General features: G+C 44.7%; 1 protein-coding gene across 4 annotated transcripts in view; it reads left to right on the top strand.

Annotated features, from left to right (window-relative positions):
- LOC105252077 (homeobox protein homothorax) overlaps window positions 1-13,215 on the top strand; it is a 376,959-nt gene that overhangs the window by 342,527 nt on the left and 21,217 nt on the right. For all 4 annotated transcript variants that reach the window (XM_025413054.1, XM_011259291.2, XM_025413053.1 and 1 more), the window contains exon 12: window positions 12,696-12,754. In XM_025413054.1, the coding sequence (XP_025268839.1) occupies window positions 12,696-12,754 (59 nt within the window). The remainder of the gene's footprint in view (window positions 1-12,695; window positions 12,755-13,215) is intronic.

Below are 13,215 nucleotides of genomic sequence, written 5' to 3'. Positions count from 1 at the left end.
TTCACAGTCATCCCGCCGTTATGTGCCCGCCTATGTGTCCGTCCGGTGCGTGTTACGTGTGAGTAATTTTGCGTCCTCGGCAGAGGATGCACGGTAAAGAGGGACGATGGACAGAAAATTGCTTTATGCTCTGCTCCTAATGTGTTGGAGTGGCGCAGTTGCGTCGTGATGGCGGATCAAACACGCGTCGCGATTCTTTATCCCTATGCATTTTCAATCATTCGAATAGCAATTTTTGCACAAACCGATTTTTGCACGGACCGATGACCGATAGAAAATGATTAGAGCACTAAACTCCAATTTATTTGTGATTTGCTAATCGTGTAAAAATTTAAAAATTTTGGAAAATTTAAAAATTTTGGAAAATATATTTCATTATTAAATACTATTAATATATTAAATATATAAAATATATAAAATATATAAAATATATTTCATTATTAGATACTATTAATTTCCAAGTATCAGTGTTTCAAAAAAAATGTACGAAATTTTATCTTCAAAGAATAATAATACGGGAATTGTTATCTTAACGATCAAGCTGTTTAGAAATTATTTCTACTAATAATATCTATATTTTCTACGAACGTTGCTTACAGTATTACAATTCATAGCATTACATGCGATATCTTTTGTGGTTTTCCTAATTATCGTATTATTATCCTTTCATACCCTTCCTTCCTTCCTTCCTTCCTTTATCGCGGAATTTCTGCTGGACAACGGTGCAATCTTCCTTCCTCGAATCTGAAAGGCTTTTGCCCGCATATTGGCCGAGGTCCGTTTCGCCGTATCTCATGCAGCAGCTTTTGTCGCACACAAACGGCTACATCAACGACTAAACCTGCAAGCGTATGGAGAATATGGGGAAGAAAGAGAGAGAGAGAGAGAGAGAGGGAGAGAGAAGCAATGGAGAAATCTTGGAGGGTTGGAGGGTGCACGAGAGGTGGCGGAGGGCGAATCGGCTCTCGCGCGTTATTTAGCGACAATGTGTCGCGCATAGAAATGGCCTTAAAGCAGCCAATAAACGCCGTTACGTGGCCGTCCCATGTTTCCCCATTCCACTGGCCTTGGGGGCCAATTTCGTCAGATTTTGGGAAATTGTTGTTGCGTCCGAGAACGACGTCTAGCGTTGCGCTCGGAATCAACAAACGGGAGTAGCCGGCCATCGAGGATCACGCAGAGCTGTCTCGAACGACCACCGTCGCGAATTTCAACTACGAATTCTTAGCGGATTCTCGTTTGTTGTAGGATAATAACAAATTCTTGAATATCCTATCGCGAGAGAGCGAATTTTCTTCTAGTAATCCTGTTTCTCTATGATGTATATTTTGCTATCGCTAATAGTTATAATTTACATATATATTTAATCCTTTTATATGCATATTAACTGCTCCTAATTTTGTCAAATAAAAATTCAAACATTTCAAACATTGAAGGAGAAAACTATTCTATAGAGATGTTCCTGTCTCCGCTGCACATGATAATTATTCGCAGGAGACCGTGAAAGAGAAAGACAATGCGTATCAACCCCCCAAAAACGAACGGCCTGCGCTCCCACCCCCCAAAGGACCGGTTTCCCTATTAACTCCCTACGTGCCGCGACACCTAAATGTTCCCCTTTACGTCGAGATAATGAAAATTACAAATAGCCTCGTGCCGAACGTGCGTGCACGCGCGCCGTGCACGTCGAAATTTCTGCCCTCACGCATGCTCGTTCTGGACTTATAGGAAATTACTGTGCGTTATGTCAGCGGAGGGATACCGGCAGCGGAAAGCGAGCGGTCATGTGGAATACATTCTCAGTGGCGATAAGTAAATTGCTCGTACATTCTCCGAAATAAATTACTTTTGCCGAGGAGCATTCTGTAAAAAGTCAAGAATCCTTTTTTTTTAAACGCGATTAGGAAAAACAAAATTAACGATATTATTGCTATTAAAACAATCGATATTTCGAATTGATTAATTACCTTATTAATCTTAAAGAAAGGTATTTCTTTATCAATATTATCTAATCTTTTACTAATAAAGAAATAATAATAAGTACAAAGTAATTGGAGAGTGCGTGAGGTATTGCAAAAGCGTCAAATTAGCATCTTAATTGACTTAGTAAATTAGTAATTTTCTAGATAGGGCGAATAGGGGGAGAGATGAAGGGCCGAGGGCGAAAGGACCGCTGGCAACAACTAATCATCTCTTTCTCGGCTTTGATTGCAACAATGCCCGCTCTCGTCTCTCGCTGTCCGCCACCTTCAGCTGCGCCATGCAGACCTAAGCTGCGATGCAGCAGCGAGGGGGCCGAAGGGCAATGTACGGGCGGCGGAGGGTGGCGGCGGGCAGCAACACGCGCGTCGGCGAAATTAGTTTTCCAGATAATCATCTCACGGTATTGTGTGTTGCGTCCGTAGAGTTTCCGTGGCGGCAAAGGAGGCGGAGGCGGAGGAGGCGACGTCGCTGCAGCTGCTTCGAGTACGTGGCCGGTGCACGGCGGCTTAAAATATAAATGCGGATTAATCTGAAGTTACGAGCGCACGCTCGATAAGGAGTGTAATTTTCGCGAGCCAGCGGGAACCCATTCTCTACGAATCACTAATTACGCTCTCCACGTGCGCGAGAACGTAATTGGGACGTTTCGATCGATCCGCGCGAGATGCGTACGATTACGATGTACGCTTCGATTCGTCATCGCGCGCGACAAGCTCGCAAAACTCGTCTCCTTAGATCTAGGTGTTTCGATTACCTATGCGAAATTTCATCTCTCTCGTCTCTTCCTCTGTCTCTCTCTCTCGTATATACGCGAAGCGCGGCGAAATGCTCGCAAAGAATAGCGGAGATCGCGATAGTCAGCGGCACTTTCCGACGACGGTCCCTTTCTACTCGTTCCCCGCGATGCGTTCCCGGTGATTAATGTTGCCGAACAAATTGTCTAGAAAAACATGTCGTAGCCAGGGCGCCCTCCGCCCGCTCGGTGCACCCTTTATCTCTCTGGGTCGCGCCACCCTTATTTCCCTCGAGCGGAGAAGCGCACCCTATCGCCGACGCTGCTATTGCTGCTGCTGCTACTGCTGTCGCTGCCACCACCCTCCCTCTCTTTTCTACCGCGCCACCCTGTATATACAGCCGTCGTGTATACATGCCTGCATACATACATTACGCAGATGATATCCGAGTAATCCGATTTACTTCGACTTCGCTATCAACGTTTACGCCCCCACCCATTCCGGGTAATTATACGCCATCCTGGATGCTGCGTTGCACTGCCTGTCCTACATCACGCGCGACGTGAATTCGTGCCAGTTAATGAGAGATTATGCTATCCGAGGCCGGGCGCAATTTTTGAGCATCGAAAGGTTTCATTTGATCAGCATAACATATGTGCTGAATTTTAATCAGTTTAATACAATTATAATATCGAGCGTTGTGAAACGTATACACATTCCTGATATCTAAACGCTTCCGTTAACAACGCGATGGATTTATTTAATTGCACGGTACGTCGTATATTTTCTGCGAGAAAACAATCCGATTATTAATTGGAATGAAATTCGATTCCATACACTTTTGACGGGGACATTCTATAAGATGCGGAGAAAAACACGAGTCGATTCTACATCTTTATTAAACGGCCATGCGAACGACGTCGGATGACGCAAAGAATTGCATCACGCGGTTCTAAATTTCCTCTCGTTAAAGTCACGCATGACATCGGTACATCGCTCGCAAAAACCACGGACAAGCGACGCCATGTCCACTCGCCGGCCGTGCTTCTCTCCACTAAATCTTCCTGGTATCTTGCATCTCTTCGCTTCCCACCTGCGAATTACAAATTACCAGAGAACTTGCAGGACTCTGTTGATCTCCGTCGTCTCTGTCCCTTTCTTCTCTACCTCCTCCTTCTCCTCTTTATCTTCTTCTGTCTCTTCGTCTTATAAACAGCCTCGTACAAACGTGACGGACGTGCCGCGACCAAAAGTGAGCAAGTATTCGCCATCAAGTCATAAAGAACCGATGTTTCGCTCGAGCTCGTCCGTTTTTATCGCATGTTGATCCTACGCCGGAAATTCACGTCATATCCATTTTAAAATATATTCTCTATCTTTATTAATCGCGATCTTGTAAAAAAATGCATCAAGATACGAAGAGAATAAAGACGATATAAATTCAATAACCGCGATGTGAATCATATAATTGTAAGAAAAGACTAGAAAATATATTATCACTTTTAATGATTCTCCAATTACGAAGTAATGCCATTATCTACTCGCATCATTTTCATCGAAGGTGAAAAAATGAGAATTTGTTATCTCGTATTTATTGCACCGTTTTTCTTACATTTACAAGACTGCACGTCGATGCACTCGACGTCCTACAATCTGCGCGCGAAGAACGGGGCGTGATCGGACGAAAAAGCGCAAAAGGAGGAAAAAAGGGTCATCTGGTAGCGATTTCGTGGTATTATTTACATCTGCCGGGCGAGATGTGGTGGCCCGGGTGCATCGGGCGACGCTTATATCCCGAGCGAACGGGGACAGGTATCCCTTTCCCCTCCCACCCTCTTCCCCGGATACACGTAACCTACCGTTTCACTTTTTTGTGGGTAAATGTGCGCGAGCCGTACGCGACGCGCGCAGGATATCGTGTAGGCCGTCGCATAAAGCTCGGATTTTATTACAAGGGGATTCAAATTCCGCGCACACACGAGCCCCCGTCGCGCGGGGGACGGCGGAAAGGAGAGAGAAAGACCGGGATAAGGATATAAAAAACTGTCCGCGAGAACCCCATGAATCCTCCCGCGGTATAAACTCGTATAAACCACTCGTGAGCGCGCGCGCATTCTATTTCGCGCGCGGATAAAAATTTCGATTCGTCCCTCTCTTTCCTTCCCTCTAATGCCGAATAGTTCCTCCGAGGGGAGGAAACGCGGGCGCATATTTTATTCCGCCTCTATATCGCCCCGGCCCCTAAATCTCCGGAGTCGAAAACCGTGCACCTTCATCGGATGGCCCGCAGGGGCACGCGCTTGTAAGGTGAACGCCGTAACGGTAACGGTAACGACTGGAAGGGAGGCGGGGAGATTGTGCGAAGGGGGAGGAAGTCGTAACCTGAAATGAGAAACGCGACAGCACCTCCGACGGAGGATGTATATCCGCTCTCGTACGTCGGTGGCGTCTCTGATGGCGGAGAGAGATGTAGGGAAAAGATTTCACGACCGTGAGATGGTAAACGGGACGCTTTAGGGCCATCCTGAGAACGAGCGGTCAATCTAAACGACTCCTTATCTTCTCCGCGGCGAGGCGTACGTCTACCTGACGCTCTGTGTTTTCGTGAAATCTAAATAAAATGTTTTTATAAACGCGCCGGGATAAACTACGCGCGCAGAGATGACTGAGATCGGTCAGAGGGATTGCTCCGATATGAGTAATGAGACGGCCGTACTATTACCCGCCTAAACAACGACCGCATTTGCGTCAGGAGTGACGTGGTAAGTGCCTTACGAGGTTTCACGTGGGTCTCGGACCGACTCTCCGTAAACGAGCGGCTATCTGATGAATAGTACATATTTAAAGTGCAGATTAGGAGAGCGAATATATTGACTCGTTAACATTCATGGCTCAGTAAAAAATATATATACGATTCTAAAACGCGATTCTATTATACCTTTTTGAGAGATGGAATAGATTTGAAAAATTCAAATCTATTCCATCTTTCAGAAAGATATAATACACAGGTATATATCACTTCCTATTGCAAGTAATGTAACTCTCAAAAGTGCAAAAATTTTGTTTAAAAAGTAAATAAGAAGAAAGAGATGATTCTAACAAGACTTTTTAAATGATAGGAAGAGACCGTCGACTATTGCCAGGTTGGATAAATGTAGAGAAACGTACGGTGTAATATCTACATCAGCCGGCGTTAACACGGAGAAAACGAGACATCGCCATTTCCACGACGCGGGTGGTGCGTATGATTGCGGAGGGTAAAAGGGGGAAGGGAAGGAGGAAGCGAGATGGAAAGTGCGACCGGCAGTTTATAACAGCGTCAGCAGTTGGTACATATAGTGGCTCCGTAGCCGGAGTTTAAGAGACTGTTACAAGCTGACGCCTCTCCGGCATTGCGCGGGTGTTACTTGGAGGGATGGGGTGAGAATCAGGTTGTGGGGCAATAGCCAAGGGGACGTAACGCGTGAAGGAGAATAGAGACGGCGAGGGTGTTAGAGGTATGGCCGCGCAATCGAATGGTATCAACCCTCGGCGTGACGATGACGACGACGACGACGACGACGACGACGAGATGAGTCTGACCCCGTCGACGAGGTGGCCGGTGACAATCGACTAGAGTACTCCGCTACCCCACAATCGAGGGTTGCGACAGCTGCGGACCCAATAACTTGACGAAGCGAGCAGTTTGGATCTCGTGTATCCATGATGGGCTCTAGTATGAAACGACTGCAAGGTGGTTCCGGTCTACTTTGTTACGTAACGTTTTAAGACGATCGTTGAGTCTAATTGACGATACTTAATCGGTCGCCAGCAACGTGTGCTGATTTACCCGTAAAAATTGATCGGACGGGGGCGGGATTTTTCTCGAGAGAAGAAAAAAACGCGCCCCATCGCTCTTGCCTCGAATTTGTCAAAATTACTTCGCACTCGCAAATTTAACGACCGTTGCGCCCGCGCCGGAAAAACAATCACTATAAAGCAGGATTTCGCGTGCAAAAATCGAAGGGATTTCACGCGTGCGGTCGGACACGAGAGAAAGCAGCGTGACGCCACTCGGATCGCGATAGATACGCAGATATCGAACGCTACGGACGTTATACCTCGATCTTTTTATTGGCGAGATCACCGGTGCGCGGCCATCAACATCAACGCGAAACGACGCGCCGGCGCTATCGCGCCCCGCGACACGATTTAGTGGCGACCCCGGCAAAACAATTATATAAATTCCGAGGGGACGAAAGAGAGAGAGAGGGGTTTGCAGGGGGGTAGAGGCAGCAACGGACGCGGGACGGGGAAAACGTGGAGAGGTAGGCAGGGGGCAAACGGGACGGGGAAAAGGGTGCGCAGGCGGGGGGGTGGGAGGGGGAGGCGAGGGAGGAGGAATTTTCCGAAAAAGCGTTGCAGTAGAGCCATAGATTAAACGCAGCCGAGGTGCATACGTCCAGCCGAGCACGTCGATGCGGCGCAGGCAGCCATGCGGCCGCTGCGGCGGCGGGAGCTATCAGTGACACGTCGCGTGTTAAATCGCTTTGTTGACACACATAACCTGTCTACGCGTATCCGATACGCGCGATCGCCGGTCCGCGGCGTTTATATCGCTACACCCCTGCGGCCACCGGGAATTCGGCGGTAGTTTGCTCGCGTTGCGATGCGGATCTCGTCTGTCGCATAGCTCTCTCTCTCTCTCTCTCTCTCTCTCTCTCTCTCTCTCTCTCTCTCTTTCTCTCTCTCTTTTCTACCTCTGCCCCTTCATTTCTCTCTATTCTTTGAGCTTTCGATCTCTCCTTTGTGTTGAACTAAAAAAAAGATAAATTAAATTAGATTAGTAGGAAGAGGATTAATTTCTTTGACATATATGTGTTAATAATTCTTATTAGAATAAAATTCAAGATAATCACAGTCGTCTGATAATAATATTGTATTAAAGGAGAAGGATGTGAAAATTTGTAAGAATCCGAATATCTATCTAATTCACATTACGATGTGCAACGTGATCGGATGCAAATTTTCAGTCTGGATGGCTGACAGCAACCCTCGAATTCCAGAGTTGCGGGGACGAGCACGTCCCGCGATTTTGCCGGCTACATCTGCAGGAAACTCGATTACACGGTGGAAGGATGCTCACGGTCCACAATGCTCATTGAATTTGTCGAACGGGAATTATATATTGCGCGGGGGTTCGACTCGTTTGTTCGTGGGCGCTCGCGCTTTCGGAGGAGATCCGGTCGCGCGCGGGTGAGACGCGAATGCATTATAATAAAATCGCGATCACGATCGGCCGCGCGAAAACGAACGGAATGGCGAGTGAAAAAGGAGGAACTCGTCGGGAGCGGCGCGTGAATCGACCGGCGCATTATATTCGGATAAAATGATTTTATCGATCGTAAATGCACCGGCGCGACGCCAAGCTTATGAACGCTCAGATTTATGTATATCCGCTCGCACGATCGCGCGAGCTCGAGCTTTTTCTGCTGGTGCAACGAAATTGTTTTGAAAAAAGGTGGACGTAACGAAGGTTCGGAGAGAAAGAGAGAGATAGGTCAATGCCCCGTAAAATTTTATAACTCTATCACCGGGAGGAAAGGAGAAAGGGTAATGTCCCAGAACAGGACGTTGATTGGCTTTTTTATGCTCGGTTAGACATGTCAGATAATTTCAAACAGATCGAGTTGGAGGTAATATAAGTCTTATAAATCACAAAAAGAATGAACTTTCGGAAGAGAAGCGACAAAAAATTGAAAAAGATTTCCATAATTCAGGTATAACACTGAGTTGTATTAACTCGTTGGTCGCGAAGCTTTTCGTACAATTGTTATGTTGCTTATACGACGACAGATTTTAGATGTGGAACGATGCATGTTACTTTTATTTTATCATCTGTATCGTCGCTCCCTAATAAGCGTGCATTTTGTGGAATGCCTATAACGGCTGTTTTCTCTGATACAACGGCAACGATTCGCATTAGGGAGACTAGTCCGTGGTAATTCGCTGCAGAGGCAAAAATTGATTACCGATTGGATTGCGAGGTCAGATCCTCATTAACTGCGTTCCCGGCGCAGGAAGGGATAATTACGCAAATAACCTAACGCTGTAGGTCTCACGTAGCGGTTCGATCCGATAAAAATAATTACATCGTGATTACTCCACTCGATATATTGATTGAAATTCTCATTAGATACACGTGTTAAGCAACGGATCTCCAGCAACTTAGTAATAACAATAAATTTCGATAACGTAACGATTAGTAATAATGCAACGCCATTCTCTTAAGCATCTCATATATTTCAATCTCTCTCCTGCCTCCCTCGTCGACGGAAATTATATTTCACCTCTCGCGCACTCTCGTTCGATTTCTAATTAAAACGGACCTTTTACGGCAACTCACCTGCCCCTCGCTCCCCCGCGATACGTTTTCTAACGCGTAATCATTACGAGGCTACCTTTTCGATTTCCCGTAATGCGACGCGAACGCCGAGGCCTCGCATTAGCGTGTCGGCTCTCTAGTACGGTATAGTACGGCGGCGAAATTGATTACCAATACTACTGCGAGTACGACGGCGGCTCTCGCGCTCCCGTGTCCGGGCAGTAATGATGTTTTGATGCGAGGACCCCGGTGCACTGCGTATCGACTGCAGTTAACTAATGGAAGCTCCCCGATAATTGCGAATGCCGTCGGAGAGTAAATGCCGCTAGCGCGACAGTAATCATCGTTATTCCGTCCACGCACTCGCGCAACGATGAGGTAGGTTCTTTTCACTCGCGCTTTTTGCTCCCCGCCATGTCATTCCGGAAAGATTTCTCCCAGATAATCTATCGAGATATATATCTTTCTCTGCAGGAAAATTATTTTTCTGGTTTTTTTTCGGGGAGCCGAAGATGCTTGATGGTTAATGAGATTCACCGCGTCGCGCGTCGGTTGAAAAAGGATCGCAAAGAAAGAGGCAATGCAGGAACACAAGGTATAACTTTTTTAGATACGAGAGAAAGGTATCGCAAAATTATTATCGCGACGTAAATTTATTGTCCGGATATTTACACATCTTGAGCAAAAATTTTATGATTTTTCGGAGAAAAACTTGTAGAAAAAATTTTATGACGAGCGTAAGTCAAGTCCGGAGCCTCTCGCTATCATCCTTAAAACGTCTCTTCCGAAACGCCATTCCGAGGTCGAGTCGATATATGCTGTTTGTATCGCGCGTATAAGCAAATACAAGCACATTATTCATGTATGCGCCCGAAGTGCACTAAATTTAGTCACGGCACGGGAGGTCATGTGGGAGACACACGCGCCCCAGCCCGGCGCTGCGTTTTATGCCTTTTTCTCGCAGAAATGTGTCATATGTCGTTGGCTCCCCCTTTCCTCGTAAAAAGTAACGGCGATACCGAGGTAAGCCCGGAACGTCAGCGATTTGTCAATAATTCTCGCGCGTCGCTCTTCGAAATTCCGTTTAGAACTCACCCGGCGATTTCCGAGACGCTCATTCAATTCGTTCACTCGGCGTTCGATTTACTTTGCCAGTTATTAATGGTTTTTCATTTCGAAATGACGATTAAAAAAAATTATCCGTTTTATTAGAAAGCGGAAGAGTGAAAAGAAAATATTTTATCCTTTTCAATCAGGAGTAAAAGCAAAAGTTTGTATCGTTTCTGTTTCAAAATAATCGATTTAATAATATCTCGTTTTGCGCAAAGTTAAAATATGCGAATGGCGATGATGAAGCAACCCTGCTTGTTCTCCGACCCTTCTATACATCGAAACGCATTCAAGCTTTCCCAGCCACAGGTCCGTTTCATAATGTGCTGCGAAAATGCCCCTCCCTCCTTCGAAGATTCATAATCAAAACTGCATTAAAATCCTGAAAGCCCTGACGATGGCGCGACGAAAAGTGTTTTGTCATCTGGGGTGACTTGGCAACCACCTCGATAACAATATGCTCACCTCGTTTGCGATCCCTCTCGTTGCCACGAGAAGCGTACTCTTCCCCTCGCCCACTCGCCCACGATTCGCGATCGATTAAGTGACGATTATTTCATCGACGGTTATGTTCTCGTGTTTCATGCTGATCAATATCTTAGGTTCTCTAACAATTTTCTAACATTAAAATTTTCTAACATTAAAATTTTTATTGCTCTTCCACTAGATTCATTAATGGAAAACAAAGTTATTATAATTTTATCATAATAAGATGATTTAAATTCTGAATCTTTTTGTTAACATTTTTAATAACATTTTTATTAAATGTAAGAAAGAAATATACGTAAAATTATACGTAAAAAAAATTTTATCGCATCTCCGCAACATGGCTGGCTTAAGTTTCCGACGGTGAAGATATTTTCGTTTATTTTCGCCAGGGTCGAACTCTTCGAGAGAGAGTTTGGGCAGTCGCTCACCGTTTCCGTCCTTCTCTGCACATCTCTCTCTCTCTCTCTCTCTCTCTCTTTCTCTCGGTTCGGTTAGGGGATGGCGCGCCATTGTTCGGGCGATATTTCAGCGGCGGCGGTGAAAGAGCGGGGGTGGTCGGCAGTAGTCAGCTGGCTGTGACACGCTGCCTACCTCGCCAAAGAGGCGCTTAGGAGTATCCGGGAGCTAGAGAGGGAGTCCCTCGGCTTCATAGTCGCCCGGTGATACTCTTTCATCTAACGATAGCCGAGGCCTTGACTTTGAACTATCGTCGCATTGTATATCTGGTACCGCAAAGCTTTATTTTGCATATATTATTATTTTGTACTTTATTATGTTGGTTGCTCTTGTCTGAGCGTTTTACGTGACTTTTGCCTGAATAAATGTTCTCTTCTTTATACTTTTTCAAAAGAAAGTTTTAAATAGAGTTGAAAGAATTTATAATTTTTCCTTTTTCAAAGAACGCTGTTTTATTATAATTCCATAATCATTATCGAATACAAAATCTAGAGTCATTTATCGCGTCATTTATATCTGAAATATCCATTCGAGCTATCAAAATTCATGACTATTTCTACGCCTTCGTGCACGGGTACACTAATCGCTTCCGAAGAGTCCTTTGCCATCCAGTCAGTCGGACAAAGTTCCTTTGACTTACGGCGACTTGCCGAACACCACGACTTTGCGAGCACCATCTACGCCTTGACTGCGACAATAGTGCCGCATGAGGATCCGAGCGGCGAGAGCGAGACGCGATGAGAGTTTAATAATTATTATTCATAAGACTCTCCGGTGGGAGTCGGCCAGGCGTGAGACTAAGCAAGAAAGATGTGCTGCAAAACAAGAGAGGGTGCCATCGCTTCCTCGGGGGCTTGCTTATGTCCTCCTTATCCCTGGCGGAGAACCGGAGTATTCCACGATGGGAAGGGGGTGTGCTCGAGTCAGTCGAGCAGAAACCCAATCACTTCCGGCGTCTGCGCCCATTAGGGCGCCGCGACGCTGACGTCGGCTGACGTACGCCCTTCCTCTTCGCGTCCCACTCGCTCGTCGTCCTACACTCTCTCTCGCTCTTCCTATACCACTGTTTCTCCCTGCCTGTTCCTATCTCATACTGTATTGAACCCACCCTCTTGGACCTCGACCAACATCGAAACAGACCGCAGATCTATTGTTTGGAAAGCGCTCACATGGAAGCTTCTTCAATGCGACTAATGACGTATCAAGGATGCCGCTTCCTTCTTACCGGATTTTTCCGGTTTTGCTCGTTCATCTCTTGAACTAGTTGCCGTTCACTTTTTTTTTATTGTTACAAAGATAACGGATCGTATCAAGTAAAGCTCTCTTGATATAAGAGATAAACGGTTAAAATAACGGTGTAAAATACGGGAAAAATCCTCAAGATTCTCTTAAAAGGGCAATAAAATGACTTAATAAAAGATATCTTTTTATATACGGAATTTATAATATGTAAGAGAATCGAACGAAATAAGACTGTATTTTGTGTGTGTGTGTCTTGCATAAATATATCAAATAAATCGATTATTTTATTAATGTAATTCTTTTCATTTGTGTTTCAGGTTTATTAATGCGAGGCGTAGAATCGTTCAACCTATGATTGACCAGAGTAATCGAGCTGGTAAGACGATTCCAATTCTACCAATAGATATTTACACAGATGTATACACACAGTTATAATACTACAAACACAAGACGACAAGATTTTATGTACTTTATATACTTTTTTTTCGAGTTAGGCACTTGAATTTTATAAAATTTTAATTAATGTAGAAATTGTTATGTACACAATGATAAGACTTCTAATAAATTACTAAGTAATGTCAAAATGCTGTGTGATTTAAAAATAATTTCATGTTGTTAAAATGTTTCGAATATAATAAAATTTCAACTTTTAACTATGAAAATTTATTGTTATATTCAATATAACTTTATAGTGGAAATTTCAATTAGAAAATTTGATTTTTAAGCGTTGTAAATTCTACAACAAATAATAGAAAAATCTGATACATTAACACAATTTTCTATAAATCTAAAATCATGCTCAAAAAAAATTTATTTAAGAGTAATTTATCTAAATAT

Source organism: Camponotus floridanus, unplaced genomic scaffold, assembly GCF_003227725.1.
Source record: "Camponotus floridanus strain SB8 unplaced genomic scaffold, Cflo_v7.5 scaffold6, whole genome shotgun sequence".
In the NCBI taxonomy this organism is placed as follows: domain Eukaryota; kingdom Metazoa; phylum Arthropoda; class Insecta; order Hymenoptera; family Formicidae; genus Camponotus; species Camponotus floridanus.
Note: the sequence above shows the minus strand (reverse complement) of the source record. Positions and strands in the feature narration are given on the sequence as shown.